Below are 22,105 nucleotides of genomic sequence, written 5' to 3' on the forward strand. Positions count from 1 at the left end.
CGTTTTTGTTGCACAACTTTATCTTCTTGCTAAATACTTGGCATTAAATCTATTTCTGGGTCCTGGCAGCTCTCTAGTTTTGCTGAATAGACAGAAGCCCCCCCCCCACACACACACACACAAAAATCCTATTCAGTTGTCATTCTTGGCTTTCCAGCTTCTTATTAGCACTATTCATGTTTTGCAGGCCTTTAAGCTATAAAAAATTGTGGTGTATACGACAGCCCATGGGCTCAAGACGTCCTGGACACCAAAGTTTGAATGCTTCAGACAAGACTCACTTTCAGGATTTTTCTAGTGCAAGTAATCCAACAAACACAGCAACATAGTAGTGACTAATACTGTGTTGGAGACAGGATCATCTCAGATGTTCTCTTAGCTAAAGTTTGGCCTTTTTTCAGTGTCTTGCTCCTTCATTCTCATCATTGAATTAACCTCGACCCCTATATCTATATGTAGCTAGCCAACAGGTATTAACTGCCATATGTAAACTAGCCCATATTCACTAAACCCCGCCCAAAACATAATACTTAATAGTAATCTTCAGTTTGGGCCAAGTTATAGCAGCGCTGTTTATTTTTCTGAATGATTTTGAACTTTGATTCTATCCCTTAGTGGGACATTTTAGTCCTCTTTCCACCTTTGCATACTGCATAATATATAATATGACCGTACCTCCATGACCTGAAAAAAAGAGAGAAGACATGTAGCTCTTTCCTCAACTCTCCCTTTCATGTTCCCACACCTGGGTACAGTGCTTCATCGCCTTGCATCACCACATCAAATACCAGCTCCCAGCCAAACTCACATAGACTTCAGCCCTGAGGGGGTGACTGACTCAGCCATAGAGCACATCTGCCCTCTTGTTTTTATTACCATTCCCATCTATCCCTGCCCCCTGTCGCTCATCTGTCATCACCTGGCATTCAAGACGCAAGCCGCCATGACAGAGTTTTTACCGTAAAAGGGTGGAGATCAACTGTTTCTTCATACCAGAGAGCATTCATGTACAGCCAATGGCTGGAGTGAGGTTACTGATGTGCCAGCAGGGGACATGACCTTGGAGGTAAATCACTGTGGAAAGGCGTCATCTCAAACTTGTCATTCTTTCCTTTCTGGACTGGACATCTGTTGACAATCATAAGCTGACTGACTGCTTGTAAAAGTGATGCTTTGTTGAAACTACATACTGTAGTTTAAGGACAGAGCCTTCAGGTATAAAAACATTCCTTCTAATAGTCAGCAGAGTCCAACTCCTCCAGTAGACGTCTATGAGAAAATAACCCCACATCAGTAAACTCTTTTCTGATGGGTTTACAGTCTCATTTACTAATTTCAAATCTTATAAAGCATTATGTTTATTTTATAAATTAGAGTCTCAGTTAAGATGAATTTGATTTAGGTTAAATGTACAGAAATTTCAGGGAGCAAGATACACCAGTTACTTTTGCTAGGTACGCAAGTACCAAACTCAAACCCAATTTTCCTTCAGAACTGCCAGAGATTCAACAAGGTGCTGGAAACATTTTGCAGATTTTAATCCATACTGACACTATATGACAGCTTCACATATTCTCTGCAGCTTTCTCAGCTGCATGTCCATGATGTGAATCTCCTGTTCCATCACATCTGAAAGGTGCTCTGTTGGATTGAAATCTGGTGTTTCTGTAGTACAGTCCTTGCAAACGCTCAGGTAGACTGTGGCATTTAAACAATGCTGATAGTAAGTTTGTCAAGAAAATATCCCCCAAACCTTAAACTACCAACAACCTCTCAACTACATTTGTGCTGTTGGTGCCTTTTCAAGCATTTTTTTAAAGTCATGTGACAAATAGTCTATCTTTTAGCTGTATGGCTAATTGTAGCCTACTAACAGACTGTTCAAGAACTTGATCTACTTTTTGGTTGTTTGTTTGTTTGTTTGTTTTGGGGGGTTTTTGAGGAAAATTCTAGTGGTTTATTTGTTAACCAAGCCAATTAGGATTAGTGTTATTTATCACTTTATGCTCCACCATTTTGACCAAACATAGTCACTTTTCGTTCCAAATAATCAACATGGCTTTGGATAAAATGCTAACACCGAAGCTTTAAAATGTAGAACCCATTGACTAGATCCTTATTATACACAGTCTAAAGTTATAAATAATCTACTCTATTATCAATGTTACAGTGGGCAAAATGGATGCTTAAAATCCATCCATCCATTTTCTTCTGTTCATCCAGCGCATCCAGAGCTGCCATAGGACGTGAGGCGGGTACACCCTGGAGAGGTGGTGAGTCTGTCGGAGGGCTAACACAGACAGTGGTTCGCACTTTTGGGCAATTTAGATCAACCAATTAACATAACCAACTGCATGTCTTTGGACTGTGGGAGAACCCACGCAGACACGGGGAGAACATTCAAAGTCAACACAGAAAGACCCGTGTCAGCTGGTGGATTTAAACCCAGGACCTTCTTGCTGTGAGGCAACAATGCTAAGAATCGTGCTGCCCCAATTTTTCCCAACTGTTAATGTTAAGGCAACTTAAAAAAAACCCAAAAAACCCAGCTTTTGTTGATTGGTGTATAATTTAGCCAAATATGATATAAATCTGTGTTTATCAAGAATTCAAAAATGCCAAAACATTTATAGATGAGTAAAATAATTGTCCTAACTGTACAATCTTGGCTATGCGCATGTATACTCAGCCACCAAAGTTAATTTTAATCCAAGAAAAAAAAAACTATCAAATGCAAATGTGCAGTAGAAGGAAAGAAAGCTGGTCAATTCAGTATGCTCTGTTTTGTTGTTTATGACTAGTTTCAGCTTCCTCTTGGCCTTGCAGACGTGAGTGTGTGGATGAGTGAGGAAGGCAGAATTATTGTGTGAGGAAGCATAAATGCTGTGATAAATACTGTGAGCTGTGTGTGTGTGTGTTTGTGTGCGATTCATCACCTCAGACTCATTACAGCAAAACACGTCGGAGACTCTGTAGAAATCTGGATCCAAGTCAGGAATGGCCGGCGCTGGGTTGAATATTGTCTTCACTGCAACAAGAAACCATGCAGCGATCCATGTTATTGACCTCAGTGTCAAACGTCAACATCTACAGGATAACATGCAATCATTAGCAAGGCAGAAAAATATAATTGTTCTCCATAATAGACCCTGTTATAGCTGTCAGCCTGCTTTCAGAAGGACTTTTCATAAAGTCCCTCTGTGACACATTTTACAATTGTGTGGTGTTTCTTTTCCATTTCTGAGCCTCACTGCCAAGATCTGGCAATGCCTTAATTAAACTTTCAATGGGAACAAAGGCTAGCAGGCTACCGCTGGGGATTGCTCTCGCAAGCAAAGCTCAAGTGGATCAGCTTCTATAAAAAGACACCTTTTAAACAATTAAATTAGCATTCCCCGAAAAAGAAAAGAAACCCTAGTGAAAAGACCTTATATCCTGTAGCATTTTATGTTACGCCCTTAACTGCAGTTCCAGCAATGTATGTACGAAATGGATTCAGCACGAGATATGCATTGAACCCCACATATGTGTGTCAGTGTGTGGGTGAGATGAGTTGTGACCCTTTGAGTGTGTTAAGGAGCACAAGCGAGGGAGAGAGCGAGAGTGTTTTTGTCAGGAGTAATCCTCTGTACGTGTTGCACATCACTGTCTGATGCATATTCATGAGCGAGGAGCATTAATGCATCTAATACCGTGATTTCTGTGTATGTGCGAGGATAAGCCCAGCTTGACGAAGCGATTAATTCCGATATCTCTGTGTACAAAATAAAGCCTCATGCAAGCGTGTGCGTCTGAGGGAAATATATGTTCAGCGTTGGTGACATCAAAGTCTGTTGTGCTAAAGTGTGTGCCTAGTTGCTGCTTCTGTGTGTGTTTGCGTGGGCACATAAGAGAGCAGCTGCGTGGGTTTGCGCAGGGCTTTGGCCACCTGGCGCTTTGAGGTGGATGCTGGGCTGCTCGCGAGTAAAAGTGGAAATAATGTCTCCGTCTCTTTTTCAATTCACTCATACTGTACTGCAAATATGCCCATGTGAGCCAAGGCCATGTCACAGATAAGAGACACCGGGCTCTTTGCGACTCCCCTCTTTTCTCTCTCTCTCTCTCAACTCAATTGCACCTCAGCTTCCGTGAATTTGGGATCCAAGTTAAGTGCGAGATTTGCACCTCCATTTTGCGTTATAGAAAGCAGCTTGTCATCTGTCAGCAGAAAAATTTTAAATAGATTTCTTTTGGTTATTATTGATATAAGGATTATGTAAAAGTGATGCCTAACAACAAACTGAAAATCTCTTTTCAGACACCTCATGTTACAGTAGAACCACATGTTGACAGTCCCAACCCTGGTGATGAATTCACAGGGCACAAGCCCAGGAAAAATGTTCTGTTTCTTCTCTTCTCATGCCGTGCCTTCAGGCTTGGGATCTGTGGACTCTTTAAGCCCACCACTAGCTTTCCACACGAGTGAAATTTGGCTAAATTTGAAACAGGAGTTCAAGAGTTCTGTGCCCATGGTAAAAAAAAAAAGGGTCCATGGTGTGGAAGCTGCCTGGACAAGCCAGAGAAGGTGATCTTGAATGGGAGGTCAGTCACTTTAAATCAGCTAGCTTTTTGTTCATACCTCACATGCTTCAAAGTAAAAAGGTTAAAAAAAATTGCACTGTTCAAAATTTTATGGTTCAGTATAAAGAAATGTATTCATGAAATTTATTCTGAACTTGTGTTTTAACCATAGATTCTCCTTACAAGATGGAAATAACTTGTGGCTCTGAAAAGCCCAGCCACAGTTTAGCTCATTTGGGCTGAATGTTGCTTTCACAGTGGTCAGTGTGAATTCACAGCACTCATAGAAGACCAGTGAGTTTGGAAAAAAAAAAGCTTCTAGGTCTGAAAAGCAGCGTGGATGTGCCTTAAACCTGCATTTATTCTAATGGCCAGTAGGGGGTGATTCCTGTGGTTGCAAAAAAAGCCCAATTGTTTGAAAGTCTTTGAAAGAATGGTCCTAATTCCCACCTGATTTATTATCTGAGTAACATTTTATGGTCTCAATTAATAATTTCATGTCTTATAAAATACAACATGTTGTTAATTTTGTAAATCTTGATCCAGTGTAGAGGAAAAAAAAGATAAAACAGGGTTGAACATGGCTACTTCCACGACGGCAGTGACGAAAATGCTCAATGGCTGACAACAACGGGCAGCAATATCCAACATCTTTTGTATACAGTATATGGTTTTAATTTAAATTGTGTTCATTTTTAACCCAATGAAATAAAGCTTTTAATGCGCCTCTTCTCTTACCCAAAAGGTGTTCCTCAAAAATGTCATTTTCTTTGCAAAACTGTACAAACCATCTTGAAAGCCTCCATATTTAAACTTACTTGTTTACATTCTAACACATTAAATTCTTATCCCTCCTACTCTTTTTAACAACTCACTCCTTCTCCTGTCACATTTTTTCTCAGTGCTCCCCAGAAGCTCACATGCACACTGAGCGAATGACTGCAATTAGGCACAGCAACACAAAACCTTTTGCTAATTATGGTATGTAAAACTTGATTATCCTGTTAATTGGAGTGAGTGTCACAACATATGTGGAGAACTTGAGCGGCATTAACAGCCCGCTTTTAGTCACAACATGAAGTGAAGCGCTAACCTTGCACTGTATGCCGTGTAAACAGGATAAATGGAGAAAGTATCACTGAATCAAGCAGGCTTACTCATGCTGTTGTCTTATTCAGGCTATTGTCAGTAATCATATTATTATTTGTAGCCAGAACAGCTAGAAAGCACAAAGTCTTCTCCTTGGCCTCATTTAGTATACATGCAATACACAATTTGAAGCACGGAAGCTTCCCCATATGCAGCTTGAGTGCCATTTCCAATATACTGATGCATAAAGGAATTGGCCTCACTGATGCACTGAGCTCTAAACGTCACATGAACCAGTGTCTGTGTCTCAGGTTGCTTTGTTTTGCTCTCCAGGTGTTAGTGAAATCACACAAACACACACGCACAAATGCTCACAGCTGCTGGGACAGATGTGGTAACACTGGGATGTGTGCACACTGAGTCACGTCTGGCAGAAAACTGTGTGCGTGTGTGTCATGACTGTGGGGTTTTTATGCTGGCAGGTTCAAAGTCTGGTCGCACATGTGGCGGCTGAAAGAGCAGCTGGAGCCGCTTCAGTCAGTTTGAGAATACAGTGGGAAAGGTGGACGGGAAAACAAAAGCAGAGAGAAAATAGACAGAGATCACTCACACACTCTGACATGCATGCATGCACTCGCACGCACACACACAGAAACACACACACACAAAAAGAAATGAGTCACCAGCAAGTGTGTGAAAGGGCTTTAAGAGGCTCTAATTGCATCTGGTGAGAAATAAAATAGCAGCTTCTTGCTCAGATAAGGAAGAGGGGGAGGAAGACGGGTGAAAACGGAAGAAGAAAGCACGAGTGGAACTACACTACTCCCACCATTTCCTCCCTTCTCAGAACTAATTTATTGCCATTAACTTCCCAATATTAAATGTTAGGTGGCAATAAATTACATATACACACATTTTCCCCTTAAATAAAAGGAAAATCTTCTTTTGAGGTTATCTTAACAAGTGTTTCTAAGAGCTGGCATCTACTGTATGTGTGGCTCCACTTGATGGTGACATTTGCGTAATTTGAGCGGCGCTTCACCCCCGCTGCCAAACCCATTAACACCCAGTCTCTCCAGAGAACTCCATTTACGCAATGCTCCGGCACGGCGACGTCGAGGTGGCATCTATGCCAAGCATCTTCACTCGCCTTGCCTCTCTTCTGGCGCCACATGCTGAGCCTAATCCCGTGGTACGGTCCATGCACCGAGGAAGGGGGGCTCAGGGAGAGAGGGTGGCGCTCGGCAAGGCCATCTGGGTATCCCATCTGCAACACGGCGATGGCTGCGACTCGTTCGTTCTGGCAGCCTGCAGCGAGCGATTATGGACGACAGGCCCTGATGACAGGAGCGAGAGGCTCCCCAGACGTCTCGAATGACGCGGACCGCTGCTAATAATAGGATGCTGTTAAAGATGATTAGCTCGGTAACCTGGTTATGAAAGAAAGGTGGAGGGAGGGAGGGAGAGAGGGAGGGCGGTGGCCTAAAATAGGGCTTTTGTCGATGCCGGACAGCACGAAACCTGCTCTACAAATGTGTATGAGCATGCGATGGTGAATGTAGATTGGGGGAAGCAGCAGCGACTCTGGTGAAAAGATGCTTTTGTCAAGTTCTCATGCTCAACTTGCTAAAGTGATAAAAGTCAGTGGGAAGCCTCTTTCTAAGGAGAGATTGTGGGATACAAACAGCAAAGTCACATGACAGATTTGGAAGGATTTGAGCTGTCTCTACTGTGTTTTTCTAGCCTACAAAGAAGACATTGTGCAACAGATTATCAAGCCAAAGCGATGATCTAAAGGTACATAAAGGATTGATTAAACCACATTTAAAACGAGATTATGCAACTGTGCTGTGAGGTAATTACTTGAGCTTCATAAATCAGTTGCTTTAGAGTTCCCTTAAAGAAAGGGAAACCTTTGAAACTATTACCTCTCAACCACATGTGAAGGCAAAAAAGTTTCTGTTTTGAAAGAAAGCCCTTGAGAATGAGACAAAAAGTCATCATAGACAGAGCTGAATACTAGTGGAAAAGATTCAAATGGTTTTGCTCGCAATACTTTCCTCCCCAGTTCTGATATCATAATTGTGTAGGAGAAGGGGATTTCAGATAGTGTCTAACTATCCACAACAAGCCAAAGCACAGACAGAAAGGGAGAGGAATGGGAAGAAATAACAGACACGTCTTCCGGTGAGTCATGATATGAGGTCCATTTTTGTTTTTCCATGTTTTTGTCATAGAATATAGCGTTATCACAAATGACTACCAGTCATAAAATCAGCATGAATGCTAAGTAGAGTCAGTGACATCTATCGCTGTGGAACAAGCAAGTTAAATCTTACATTTCCATCCATCCATTCCTGCATTCATATATCTCCACCTTCTCTGCATCACGGGTGGGGGGTTAAGAACCTATCCCAGCAGTCATAAAATTATAAAATTCAGACAATTTTCATATTCAGCAGTTTTTAGTCTTTAACAGCTATTACATTTTTGGGGCACTCTTTGGGAAACCAGTCGATGTAATTTTAAAGTCAAGCTCAATAATTGTCATGTCTTTGTGGTCATAATGCTCTAAATCCTTTCAGTTGTTGAAAAGCCTGGATGCAACTGGACTCTTGCTACAGAGCCCTGCTGCTGGATAATGTTTTGGCATTTTCCTGCTGAAAGACACGGTGGCTCAGTGGTTAACACTGTTGAAAGCTCTGCAGGGCTGTAACTAGAAAGCTCTCAGTTACAACTAATTTTTATACACAACAACAGAAAGTGAAGATATATGTCATCGCTGCCTCTGCTTGCTACTTCTGAGACTCAAATGCGTGTGGGGCCCATTTCTGTAATATCTTAGCTTCCTTTTGTAACCAGGAAATTTTTCCTCTGGGTTGCGGTCTGTTTAAAATCACAGCAGCTGGAACAGATTCTAATAATAAACAATGAGAGCAACTAATTATTACTACCTGACTAAATTTTCTCCATTTTTTTTTCTCCAATCTTTTTTTTTCCAGTGAATGCATGAAAGGAGGCTTGTGTGAAACCTCAGCTTAGCCAAGTATGACCAGAGGCTCAACATGGTCATGAATGAGGATTAGGACAGAAGCGGTTATATAGTCATATTTTTGGCAAAATTATGAAGGTTTGGAACATAGCGAGCACACAGATGGCCTCTGTGAAGTGGATTGGATTGCACAAGTAGTTTGAGAAGATTCCACAGACATTTTGATATTTCTTTGGACTACCAGGATCTATTCTAACAACATGAGTCCACAATAACCACACCCTCTGTTTTTTGTTTTGGGGAGAGGTTTTATGACTATTGTGTTACTATAGGTTTACTCTTTGTTCTGTATGGATACATCATACTGAGTAAACGTGTACTGAGGATTTCCAAATCTTTGAAATCTCAGCATGCAAAAGGTGCTCGGTAAATGATTTACTTTCTGACTTCAGAAACATGTGAGGAGGATATACTGGCTCACCTTTGTTGTCGCGAGCCATGCACATCGCCTGCAGGGACGTCTGTGGACTGATCTCCAGCTGGCATACCAGGACTTTTGTGTGGCTGATGGCTGGGAGAGCTTCCTGTAGCTCCTCTGCACCCAGCAGCATGTTGGCACCGGCCACAATTACAATGGCATTCTCACCTGTCCGTGAACGAACATAGAGACATGTGAGACTCCACTGGAATTTTCAAAATCATCAATATGCCATGACATGAGAAGAATGAAATGTAAATTTCAGTTTTTAAACTTTGGCCTACAAAGACAGGAAATATTTCTGTTTTCTAAGCAGCAATGATTTTCCACCGCAGGAACTTCTCCCTGAGACTAGGATGCTTTGGAGTGTATTTCAAGACAAATATATAAATATAGATACTGCCCCGGTTGCTGCTATCAGTTGGAAATAAGCATCAAAACATCTACCACATTGCTCAGGTGTATCTGAGCTTCCTAATGCATATATTCCTTTGGAGGCACTGTTCTCTACATAGTTAAAAATGATAATAATTCACAGATTTTTTTCATTACTTTTCAACCACCTGAAATAAGATCCAGTTACATTTAAAATGCAAGTTTTATCTAAATACTTATTTTAACAGTTCAAACTGAACTTTGAAGCAAAGTGTGAGACCATTAGCAAACAGGAGAAATAGGTTTCTGACATATTTGAGTAGACTTCCATATGAAGACCCTATTTTTTCTTTCAAGCAGCAGTTTCCAAAGCTGATAGTTAACACTAAGTTAACAAAAACTTCAGTTGCTTTAATGGCCACTTGAGGCTGTCTATAAAAGTGTGTGAAATTAGTGAATTTTATTATGTTCAAAATAGTTGGTATGTATGTGTTTGTTACACCTGCACAGTTTATGGATGAAACATGCTAACCAATAATTTAGGAGGCCACTGTCTCATCCACAGATAGTCATTCGTGGCTCAAAAACCAACATGGCAAAGGGTAAAAGACTAATGTTGAGGTTTAAAACCAGTGGGAGAATTCACAGTGGTTATGTCCATGATTTTATCACACTTTTTTTAATTGAATCTGAAATTCACTCAGTCAAATTATGCTGATTGGTGAGCGACAGCTGGACACCACATACCAGACAGTTACAGCAGTTAGCTGGTTTGATTTTACTTGACAGCTCACACTCTTTTTAGAGTGAGTTTCAGTTTCTTCCTTCTGGAAAGGCTTAATGTAGAACAACACAGTGTAAAAATAACTTTGTTTCAGCAGACATCATTCAGAGGAACAAATCTTAGCTTGTACATCTTGTATGATTTCATTTTTTGGCAGAGTGTTGTATTTTATTTCTGTCTGTGTTTTCAAAATTGTGCATGTAAGGACAGATGACTCAACTCTGCAAACCAAATCTATCTACCGAAACAAATAAAGTAACATGAATCTCAGTAGTATCAGTTCTATAATAAAATTTTCACAAATTAATATTATAATTCTGTCTATGTAATATAGCTCAATGTCTTGTCAGTAAAAGTGTAAGGATAGTCAAAGAAAGTATTAGCTAGTGTAACATGTAACTGTAAAATACTGTAAAACAACTTCTTACTTGTGAAATTTTATTCCCTGTTCCCTTTCTTGTAGTGTTCCCTTCATTGGAATATCCAAAAGCAGAACAGAGTTTGTCATTTAATATAAGAATGACGCAAAACCCATACTCAGTTCCCTGAACAAGACGGCAGCAATAGAGATGTGCCATGTATGGGATTTCTAGGAACTAAAATAAATTAAAGGGAAATTGTTTGTCTTTGCACCGGAAATGGCCATTTTTTCATTTGGCCAAGTCTATGAACTTTAGGAACCCCACTGAGGCATTTTAGACAGTCCATGCGAGTCATTTGGTTAATCCATATTCAATTTTAAAACAGCGAGACTGTAAAAAAGCCGGGGTGGTAGAGAAAGACTGAACATGAATAAATGAGAGGACTAGCGTTAACTACAACAAAGGAATTGGAAAAATAAATAATTAAGTCCCTAAGCGTGAGTCTTTTAGGCTGTGTGTAAATGGAAACAAACAACAGTATGAAGTTAACATAATTTCCTTAGGGATTCTGAACCTGTTATTTCCTTGAAAAAAAAAATATCTACGAGTAAAAAACATGTAACAAGCAAAAACTTTGGTGCAAAAGCACATCTGATGTGATGGTCAAGAGGTAAAATTGTTTTAAATTATAATCTTTAATAAATAATTAATTGTATTATAGTTTTGTATTATATGTATGTTTTTATTTTCTTTTGATTAATAATAATTTTTTAATATTTTTAATATTAAAAACTCAAATTTCTACATATTTTTTCAAAATAAAAAAAATAAAAAAATGCACATTCGGACAGCGTGAGGGTAGGGTTTGGGAGATCACCAATGATGACTTAAATCTCACAGGATGAAACACAAACTAAAGAATTTCATGTGATAATATTAAAGTATGCTATAATCTCTAAAAATTATGTTGAAGCTTTTTTTTTTTTAAATGACTGAATTAAGTGATCAAAGATATCATGATGATATTCATCCATCCACCTATTTTCTACCACTTGTCTGTGTAATGGGGACAGCGGTCTAAGCAGAGATGCCTAAGGCAGACATCACGGCATCAGCCGAAAAACATAATCTGTATTATTATTATTATTATTATTATTATTATTATTAAAAATGATATATTATTAAATTACTATTTTATATTTTCATATAAAATATTTTATTTTTATTTTATGTAGACAACACTCCATTTACATTAAAACTAAAGGCATTTCCTTGATATTGTTATTTAATTTCGCATCATTTCTAAGTACACTGTAATTTGAGGGGGTTTTTTTTGTTTTGTTTTGTTACCTGTTACAAACGTGATCTCAAATTCAAATTCAAATTTTTTTGAATCTCTGATATTCGGTTGTTTTTTAAAAAATATATTTTTATTACTCATCACATCCTTAAATAGCTAAACGCATGATATTGATTTAATAGACATTTTAAACACTAAAGTGCCACTTTCAGCCTCACCTACTACCTCGCCTCTCATAGATGTTTTTAATATCCTCACCGTTTTCAACAGAAATTGCTCCCCATGTGGAAAGGCTCACAGTTAAACACACAACTGTCCATACATCTTATTGTGTGGACATCACAGATGCATATGTAGTGAAATTCAAGTCTAAAACTGACACCACAGTTTAAAATAACTTTTTTTTAGTTCAGGTTAATCCCCTTTTTGTGCCAGGGAAACAAAGAAATCTTCCCTATATAAAGTTTTTCATCTCTTCATTGCAAAATATTTGAACTCACAAAATATACATACTGGCCATGAACATTGGTAAAAGGCATCCTTTATCATTTGATATCAGCTGATACATCTTTGCGTTCCTGGTGGATACTCGGGAGGGCTTGACGCTGGTGTTCGTCCAAGTGTTTTTATGACTATAAACAGGTGTTATAGCAGTAGTGACTCAGTGGGCTGAGCTGTCCTGTGTGTGTATTAAAAAAAACAGTGCACTCACAGGCCCCCATGCACTCTAGGCTGTACATAGAGGAGGCCATGTGAGCGAGGCTGTAGGTTAGCGGTAGAATTTACCTGCATCGTCGACAGTGATGGAGGCAGCTCCTGTGACTGCATCAGAGCTCTGCTTCACAAATTCTGCAATAGAGAATGAAAGTATTTGTTTGTTCCTGCAAAATGGAATATTCACCATACATACCTCTGGCAAGTAAAATGTTAAAATAGAAACCCTACCAACTGTCAGAACTCAGAGCAGAACTTCAGTAGCTTCAGTATTAACAAAGCCAAATGATTTAACAATAGGGAGAACTTGCCAGTGTATCCAAAAAACCTTGAAAAGAATTGGCAAAATGCAGACTGAAAAAGGTTGGCTCTGAATGTGAACTTATTGCAATGCACCATGAAAATGGAAACCAATTTGGCACGCAACGTGGAAAAACCCTCTTTCTTACCTGTGTGGACGCCGTTGTCCTTGAAATTCTGGATGTAATTGTCTCCAAAGAAGTCTTTTCCAACCTAGAAAAGATTGAAGGCAAAACGATTACAACAAAGAGAGTGTCAAGCTGGGTCAGACTTGGTTAGCGGCAACTTTTGAAAAGTGGTATACTCAAATCTCTGTTGGGCTGGATTTTCGTGTGTCCTGCCAGCATACTGGCATGGTGCCGCCGCCGAAGATGTGCAAAAACGAACACACAAAAGTCAACAAACGCACACACGCGCAAACACACGACCAGCTGCGCCAAGCCTTGAAGACACGATAACCCCGCCTTCACGCCTCTTCATGCCCACCTCGCTTTCGTTTTCTTTCCCTCCTGCCCCTCTTCCCCTGATCCGCTCTGGGATGTCCACATCTGTAGCTACTTTGGGTTGTGGAAGGGGTCCCCACCTTGCCCCGAGGCGCTTACTTCGAACCCACGCTTTCCAAAAAACGTGCCAAAATGCGGGCACTTCTAACTGCCTGTGATGATGGGTTGGGATGGTATTGGCTGCTTGGCCCCATTCTCTTTGAAGAGCGGCCTTCCATCTTGGCTGTTTTTGACAAGCCCGGGTGTCTATTTTTGGGTTCTCCCCATGCCCGGAGAGCTCCTCCCGCACTGGGTTGTTATCGATCGGGCCTCTTTGTTCTGACAGAGGTGGGGCTTTGGTGCTTTAGTGCTCAGGTTGAAAGGCCATGCTGAGCTTACTGATTGGAGACTCAGGGTTGCACGATATGGGAATAAGCTTGTTTGAAGGCGCGCAAGTGTAGGTGGGCGTATGCATGTGGTACGGTATTGATCAAGAGAAAATGAAGGATGGAGAGTCGATGGAGTGAAATGACTGAAGTGTGAACGAAGCTAAAAGGTTTTGAAGAGTTGTTAAATAGTTGGTGGGCTTTGGTAGCTGATGGCTGATTATCTGCACTGAGTAAGATGTGGACGAGCCAAAGGGTGGACAAGAAAAAGTGTTTCTTTTTAAAAAGAGAGAACACGTATTAATGCTAAAATCCAACAAAAACTCCAAACTTTGACTGGGGTGCCATACCTTGCAGACCATAGCAGTTTTGACTCCAAGTCTGGCAGCCTGTATGCACTGGTTGGCCCCCTTTCCTCCAAAACCGATGAAGAACTTGTGACCATGGATGGTTTCCCCTGCTTTGGGTAGCCTTGGTGCCTTGCTGAGAGAAAACACAGTGTGTAACTATAGTATTTACAAAGAGAAACCCCTCATGGGATTGGGAAAATAAAAAATGAAGGATTCCTCTACTTGAAGGAATGCTTTGGTTGGTTTTTTTCATCTCTTCATACTGCACATAACAGTTGGAAAACCTTCCATCAAAGTTAAAAAAAAATGTTTTGTTTGGCACTGCGAGTGTCAAAATGTGAAGAAAACCCTTCAGGGCTCAAATCCTTCCCTAGTTAAGCTATTTATTTATCACTGCAAAGCGTGCAAAACCACACAAACAAAGTTTTTTTGTGGAGTCTGCTGAGGATTATATCTTTTGAAGGTCTTTCACTGAGAGGTCAACTTAATGCAAACATTGCTGGAATGAATGGAAACTTGTTTCCTTCAGTGTTTTTTCCCTGTCTTTTTTCAAAAAGAAACTTGCTTTATAGATTTAAAATGTACTTTTGTACCTAGACATTCAGCCAGATGTGCCAATACAAGTGTCTCCAAATTTGCAAATGATGCAACCATTGAATCCCACAGATGTCTCAACTTGACACTGGCTGTGCACGTAACGCCTGAGTCATGAGATTTGGTCAAGTCCAGCCCCTGCCCTCGAGGTTGATATGCCACAGGTGGGTGCCCTCAGGAGGAGCTGTCTGTGCCCTAATTCTTCCAATCACAGAGCCAGAATGGGTAATGAGTAACAGTGCATAGACAGCAGACAGCTTCATGTTGTATGTCAGGACTCTGCGGTTTGGCTCTGGGCAGTGCTGGACTGAGGCCAAAGGGTTTGCGGGTGGCAAAATGTTGTCATAAACTTGTTTTCCTCCCTGTTGTTGCTCTTTTTCGTGCCTTTGTGCGCGTTTGTGTGTGTATGTCAGCGTGTTTGTGGCAGGTGTGCTGTTACAGTAAGTTCACTCAATCCCAGGATTTCCAGTAACTGAGAAGCCGGTGGCAAACACTAGAGGTTGTTCTAAATGCTGCTGTTTTTGCACAACCGTGTGAAAACAACTGACATACCCCAGGCTATAACTGGATGTAAGGTCAGTCAGGCTAAAACGTGGTAAGAAGGAAACAGAACAAAGGTTTAACACATAAAACACACACATTTACACACACACACACACACACACACACACACACACACACACACACACACACACACACACACACACACACACACACACATCTTTTTTAAAAAGTTTCCCACCTGTGTCAGCACCATGCAACTCTTGAATAAGAACAGCACTGACACTGACACATTTTAATCAAGTGTCAAAAACCCAGAAGAAGAAATCTGAAATGTGATTTTTTTTTGTGCCTAAAGGCAAAAAAGGCAGAAAGAAAAAAATCACAAAGTCAGCATTACAATACAGAAGCTAGAAAGAAAAGGGAGGCAGTCATGTCATCTGCCATTAAGACAGTTTGTTTTGGTAGCACAGAGGCTCACCGCGAGGTTTCACAGCTCACAGTGGCAAAAGAAAATCCCAGAAACAGTTTGACAGAAAACCACCTCTGAACCGCAATGTGCCATTCAGAGACTTTGTTTTATTTGCATAGATTACCAAATCAAAACACACCTTAAGCCCAGGCAAGCTGTCTCCTGATGTCAGACAGCCAAGCTAACTTGTTGCTTGCAAAACCTTGCAATATCTATGTACCTATATCCATATTTATATAATGTATCACAGATGATAAGGATAAGCAGAAGTGTACAGTTCTACTACTGTTTACATTCAGGGGTGCCATCATTCCTAAATTGATGCATTGTGAGTCTGCTCTGACTTTCCGAGTGGGAAACCTGAGTTCAGGGGGCGTTCCACAAAATTTCAACTGGGAACATGGAATTTCAGACTAATTCAGGAATGCACCATTAATTTCACACAGTTTTTTTTCCTCCTGGCTCTGTACACTGTCACTGGGAACATTGCCCTTATAAGGTCATCTAAGGCACACAGATGCCCCACCCACCTCCTGTTCAAATGTTGCACATACCAGGGGCAGCCAATCAGAAGACATCTGGCTTAAAGGGAGAGTGACCTTCAAAGGGAGAGGATCTAAAAGGGCTTTTTTCAGACTGGATGAACTGAGGGGCTGTAGCAAGATGCAATAATAGAACAATAAGGATTATTTCGAAGTGTGAATCACTCAAAGCTACTCTAATTAGAACACAGGAATAAAAATAAGGAGCTGGAAGTGAGCAAAAATAAAAGTCCACTCTAAATTCTAGTACCAAAGCAATGCAAGAGTCATCATAGGGTGCTTTAAAACATAATTGAAACTCAGTGATACTGTAGGAGCAGCACCTGGTGACAGTGGTGAGAGAGAAAACTTTTCCTAACAGATGTAACCTATAAAAGAACTAGGCTCTGGAGCCAGTTGGAGCAAGGGGAAAGCATAAATAAAAAGTGTCCAAAGAGGCATTTGTGGAAGACCAGAGTAGCATACAAAATACAGAAATCCCCATAGTTTTATTTAGACAGTTTCATGGAGATGTGATGCAAATATTTACAGAGACCAAGACGTCTAAATGACTGTGCGTCAGCCTCCTTTACAGTGTTTTGTTTTTGCTGTATTACCAGTTGGAATTTCTTAAACTTTGCCCCTGATAAATAACCCCCTATAATTATTCTAAGTTACCAAAAAACTGATATGTATGGTATGCATGGCAAAACTACAACACAAAACACAACACTTTAAAATAAATGTAATAACTCCATAGTGAAATAGCTGCATTGAAAGCGCATTTTGTGCAAGTCTTACAATAGAGTTACAACAATAATATTTAAAGGGATGGCACAAGATGGTAGAGGCAAATAAAAATGTCAGATTGTAGTAAATAAACAAACATACCAGACTTTTTCTGAATTTTGTTGACTAAAACTTAACATGTTTAAAGCCTGCTACAAAAGTAGTTTTGGTCTCTACAATTAATTTCTTCCTTCGTAAAAAGTCCATGATTGATGGTTTCTTTCAATAACTCATGCATTTACATTTTATTAAGGTTTGCATTTTTAGGATTAGAGCTACTTTTATTTATCGCTTCGGACTCTGTAAGGCTTCACCTCTGTTAACTAGAGTCACTGAACTGGTCCGCTATACCATGACTGTAGTGTTGGTGCATTTTGGATGCAGTTGCCTGACAAATAATATTACTTTCTAACTGTACTAACAGATGTCTAAGATTTCCAGTTTTGTTGGGAGAAATCTTTGGTTTTTATTAATCCGTTATATAGCACTAATTAACAGGTATCCATGTCTCTCTGTTGACCCTGTGTTGTTGTGTTGAGATGGTGATGGTTACAAAGCTAAAGTCAAAGCTTAAACAGATGGATGACTTAACAGTGGCAACAGGCATCTATAACATGCAGTTATTTTTGCAATAATACTGAGTCATACTGTGGTGTAGCTAGTGAAATGGCTAACATTTCTTGTTGTGTTGAACGGTTTAAAGGCTGTGTGGAAGAGCATTAATCCGCATCCTTCCTACAAAGGTCCCTTATCAATGCCCAAATTTCATTTTTAATCAAAACATTCAGGAAACTGATGTTAGTGACAAAGTGCCAATTTGGCTTTCCAAAAACTGTTAAAAAAATGAATAAATAAGTAATGAGCCTAACTATTGTGGATGACGGTCTTACTCCACATTTGGCCGACAGCCACCTGAAGCCGGATGAGTGACAGGTAAGATAAACAGATTTCCAAATTCCTAAATAAACCCACCCACGCCTGTTCAAGCCCAGAGAGACACTTAGCTATTGTTGTCTGCGGTGAGTGTACCAAACAAACAGGGCGGTTATGTGCTAAAGTGCAACCTTAGTGCATTTTCTCCCACGGAACCAAGAGGCCAAAAGCAGGTGTGCAGTGACGTGAAGTGTTTGCTTTCAGGCTGGCCCTCATTTCCCTCTCCCTCCATCTCCATTAAAGTCATTTCTCAGCTGCTGGTGAGCAACAGGGGGGAAGCAGACATGGACAAAAACAAGCTGATATGATGTTTTTGTTTAGATTTTTCTGGGGGGTTTTCTGGGGAAAGTTAGAAATGTCTTTCCAGTTCCAAGCACAACTTCCAAAGTGAACTTGCAAAATAGGATGAGGGAGGTCATGCTTTCATTTTTATTAATTGAAACTTTATTAAACTACAGAACAGTGGATATTGGGTGGTTGTATTAAACATAATAAACATTTTAACTGAAGTGTAATGACCTTCAGCTCTTATTATGACTCAGACAAGTGGTTGTTTTTCCAAGTTCACGCATGGCTCAGAGGATAATATTATGTGCTCATCTTATATAATTCTCCTTGTCCACAAAGGTCCTTTTAGCTGACGTTCCAGTAAATCAGAACAAGGTGAGCAGATTTAACAAAGAACAGGCTGAGTGAGGACAGCATACCTTACATGGACATGGCGAAATGCTCCACCAACAAGAGGTGCAGTGTGTGAGTATACGTGGGTGTTTATATTTGTGTGGTCACACCATTTGTTGGAGTCACATGTGTGATGCCATTTTTTACGTGGTGGTCTATATCAGGCTTGGCAAACCAACAATTTCAGAACACGGGAAATACAAATAATAAAATTAACCTTTATGATGATTTGCTAGAATGTCTAAAGTTTAGCAATACATATGTTTTTCCTCATCTCATATTCTTAGCTTAAACATTAAATGTACATCGTTTTATTCCTGTGTAGGCCTTACCCATCATTTTGTTATATTTGGCTTCCAAGAAGCAAGAACTCTCCAGGGTTTCTGAAGTTCTTTAAGCAATTTGTTACTAGCAGAATATCACAAAAAACATATATGTTGTTCCCATTCCTTTAGTTGTATCTACAGCTACTAAGAACTGAACATTTAGCATACCTCTGCCTGGTGTGCAATGTGTTCTTAAAAAATTCAGGGAAGTGGAGAAGTGGAGGGCATAATAAGTAGCAGTACTAAAAAATATCTACAGCAGATGAACAGTATTGAAAAAATGTTCTCAAGGCCTGACACAGACCTGAGAGATTCCTATGGCACTGAAGCCTCATAAGAAATGGTTTCAGTGGAGAATGCCTATCAAGAACCCATCCTTAAGGAGGGGAAACAGGCAGAGCTGGCTGAAGTAGTACGGCTCTTTAATTTCTCCTATTTTTTAAGCAAAATTAAAGACATGAAGGTTGGCTGGAGCCTTTTGCACAGAGTGATGAGTGATGTTAAAAGCTGAGTGCTTGCTGACCTCCAGCCCAGTGGAGCTTGTTCTTCAGCAAGTAACAAAAGCAACAATAAGCACTCAGGTTTGTAGTAAAGAAGCATCCGTTTCTACCATTAAAAGCTAGAGCGATCAATTTGAAGCGTCTTTGGGCTTTCAACTTTGCTGTGTGTTACAGCTTTGTGTTAATGCTTAAACACTCCAAGAAAGATTGTATGCATGTCTTCATTAAGGTAGAGATTTGTGATTTTATTAACTGTTAACAATGAGAAGTGTGACAAATGACTTTCTTCAGGGAGTCATTAAGTATTACTTACAAAAAACAGTAATGTAATATATATTATTTCTCAGTAACTCCAAGACTGCTAAGAAATGAAGTACATTCTTACTGTTTTCACAGAAATGTATTAAGTGTTGCAGGTCTGGTGTTTTCAAGGAGGAAGATATCACCAATGATCTTCAGTTGCTGCTGCCCACCAAGAAATAAGGCAAAGGTTACAAGGCTATGCCAAACAATGTAACATCCATCGCTCTATGTGAAAAAGATTATTTACAGGAGGAAAACATTCAGGACAGCTGCTGATCTTCCCCAGAGTGGATGCTTAGAGTAACAAAAAATCTAAAGAGCTATATCTTAGAGTTTACAGGCCTCTGTTAGCATGTTATATGTTAAAGTTTATGAGACTATGACAGTACATTTATAGAAAGACTGAACAATTATGGCTTGTTTGAAAGGGTTGCCAGTAGAAAACCTCCTCTCTGTAAAAGAACACAGCAAGGCAGCTTAAGTGTAGAAAGTTGCATCTAAACAAACCACAAGACTTGTGGAATAATGTCCTTTGGACATATGAGACTAAAATGGAGATGTTTGTGTCACGGTCCTGGGTCTCCTGACCCAGCGTTTTTAGTTCTTTGTGATTTTTGTATTATTGTACTTGTGTGTGATTTATTCTATGGCTTCTAGTTTTGATCCCTTGCCCTTCATGTCTCTCTGTGTCCCCTCTGTTCTGTGTAATTGTGTGTCTTTGCATGTTTGAGTTTCTTGTTTTCTGTCACTCTGCATTGTGCATTATGTTCTCATGGTTGGTTTTTTGTTACTCTCTCTAGTCTAGTCTCTTGTGTTCCCAGCTGAGTATTTCCCTGTGTATTTTGGTTCTTAGACCTCTGCCTTATGGTTTATGTCTCTGTATTTCTTAGTTGCTGTCTCCACTGTGTCAAGTTCGCGTCTCTGTGTGATACTTCCTGTTTTACTTTGATGGTCCGTGTCTCATGTGAATGCGTCCTGCTTTGCTTGTCTCGTCAGTCCTGATTTCTCCCAGCTGTGCCCTCCTTCTGTGTCTCATTCCCCTCGTTACTTCCCAGTGTATTTAAACCCTGTGTTTCTCTGAGTCAGTGTCGCGTCGTCCCTCATGCTGTGTGTGGATCTCCCTGTGTCTCCCTGAGAGTTCTTAGTTTATGGTTTCCCAGTTTAGTCTAGTTTTGTATGTTTGTTCTACCAGCAAATAAAGCTGTGTTTTGAGTTCACCTCCCCGAGTCTGTGAGTCCTGCATTTTGGGTCCAACTCCTGCCTGCCGCACAGCGATTCATGACAGTTTGGCCATAAAGTCCAATGGCACATTTGCAAAAACAAATAGCACAGCTTATCAGCACAAACACCTCATACTATCTGTCAAGCACAGTGGTGGTGGGGTGATAATTTGGTGTTGTTTTGCAGCCACAGGACCTGGGTACCTTGCAGAAATTGAATCGACAGCAGCAAATCTATAACAGAACAGCTGAAAAAGAGAATCAAGTTGTTGCCATGGCCCAATTAAAAGTGCAAACCTCAATCCAACCAAAGTGCTGTGATGGGATTCTAAAGGAGCTGTGAATGGAAAAATACCCAGGCATCTTTTTAACTAAAGTAGCATTGAGAGGTGTTGGCCAAACGTCCCCCAAAATGATGTGAGAACAATAGTAAAGTCATACATAAAAAGATAACTTCAAGATATTGCTGTTCAAGGTGATTCTATAAGCTACTGAAATAAAAGATGCCGTACATTCATTTCCATATGACTGTATATAAAATACCCAAATTGATCACCATGATAAAATGATATCTAAAGCTAAAGGCATAAAACAACCAAAAATCCAATCTGCATGGTTTGTAGTTGTGTTTGTTCTCGTTCAGTCCGAGTGTCAGCTTTTTTTTTTTTGTTTTATTTTATGAAGCAATGTTATTGTACTATATTCAGTTTTTTAGGACATCTTCTTTAAATTCCTACTATCACGAAAGCAACAGAGTTATTGAATTACACATCTAAGTTTCTACTACATTTATTAAACAGTTTTTATTCATTTACTTCAAGTCATTCTATGTTTTTTAGTTATTTTATTGTATTCAGTTCTTTCAGCTTTAACTTGAGTATTTCCCTTTTTGCTTTACTTTTTGCTCATATTGTATTTTATAGTGCTACCCTATTTTTATTAAGGTTTTTCGTTGTTGTTGTTTTACTGTTTTGGCTGCAGAGAACAGGGATTTTCCAACTTTTGAGATTAAGTGTATCCTGTCATATCCATTGTCCAAGCATTTCACTACATATCGTACTGTGTATGACTGTGTACGTGACGAATAAAATTT

The 22,105-nt window shown here is 39.9% G+C and overlaps 1 protein-coding gene and 1 long non-coding RNA gene across 4 annotated transcripts in view; one reads left to right on the forward strand and one right to left on the reverse strand.

The window, feature by feature from the left end:
• The window catches only part of rbks (ribokinase), a 55,480-nt gene that overhangs the window by 20,024 nt on the left and 13,351 nt on the right, over positions 1-22,105 (reverse strand). For all 3 annotated transcript variants that reach the window (XM_026151225.2, XM_026151226.2, XM_080293753.1), the window contains exons 3-7: positions 14,173-14,305; positions 13,104-13,167; positions 12,727-12,789; positions 9,123-9,287; positions 2,937-3,028 (exon numbers count right to left, since the gene is read on the reverse strand). In XM_026151225.2, the coding sequence (XP_026007010.1) occupies positions 2,937-3,028; positions 9,123-9,287; positions 12,727-12,789; positions 13,104-13,167; positions 14,173-14,305 (517 nt within the window). The remainder of the gene's footprint in view (positions 1-2,936; positions 3,029-9,122; positions 9,288-12,726; positions 12,790-13,103; positions 13,168-14,172; positions 14,306-22,105) is intronic.
• LOC145422406 (uncharacterized) lies at positions 6,790-10,548 on the forward strand. Its single transcript, XR_013903687.1, has 2 exons — positions 6,790-7,836; positions 8,652-10,548. It is a non-coding gene; the product is annotated as an uncharacterized LOC145422406 (long non-coding RNA).

Source organism: Astatotilapia calliptera, chromosome 19 (genome assembly GCF_964374335.1).
Source record: "Astatotilapia calliptera chromosome 19, fAstCal68.1, whole genome shotgun sequence".
Lineage (NCBI taxonomy): Eukaryota > Metazoa > Chordata > Actinopteri > Cichliformes > Cichlidae > Astatotilapia > Astatotilapia calliptera.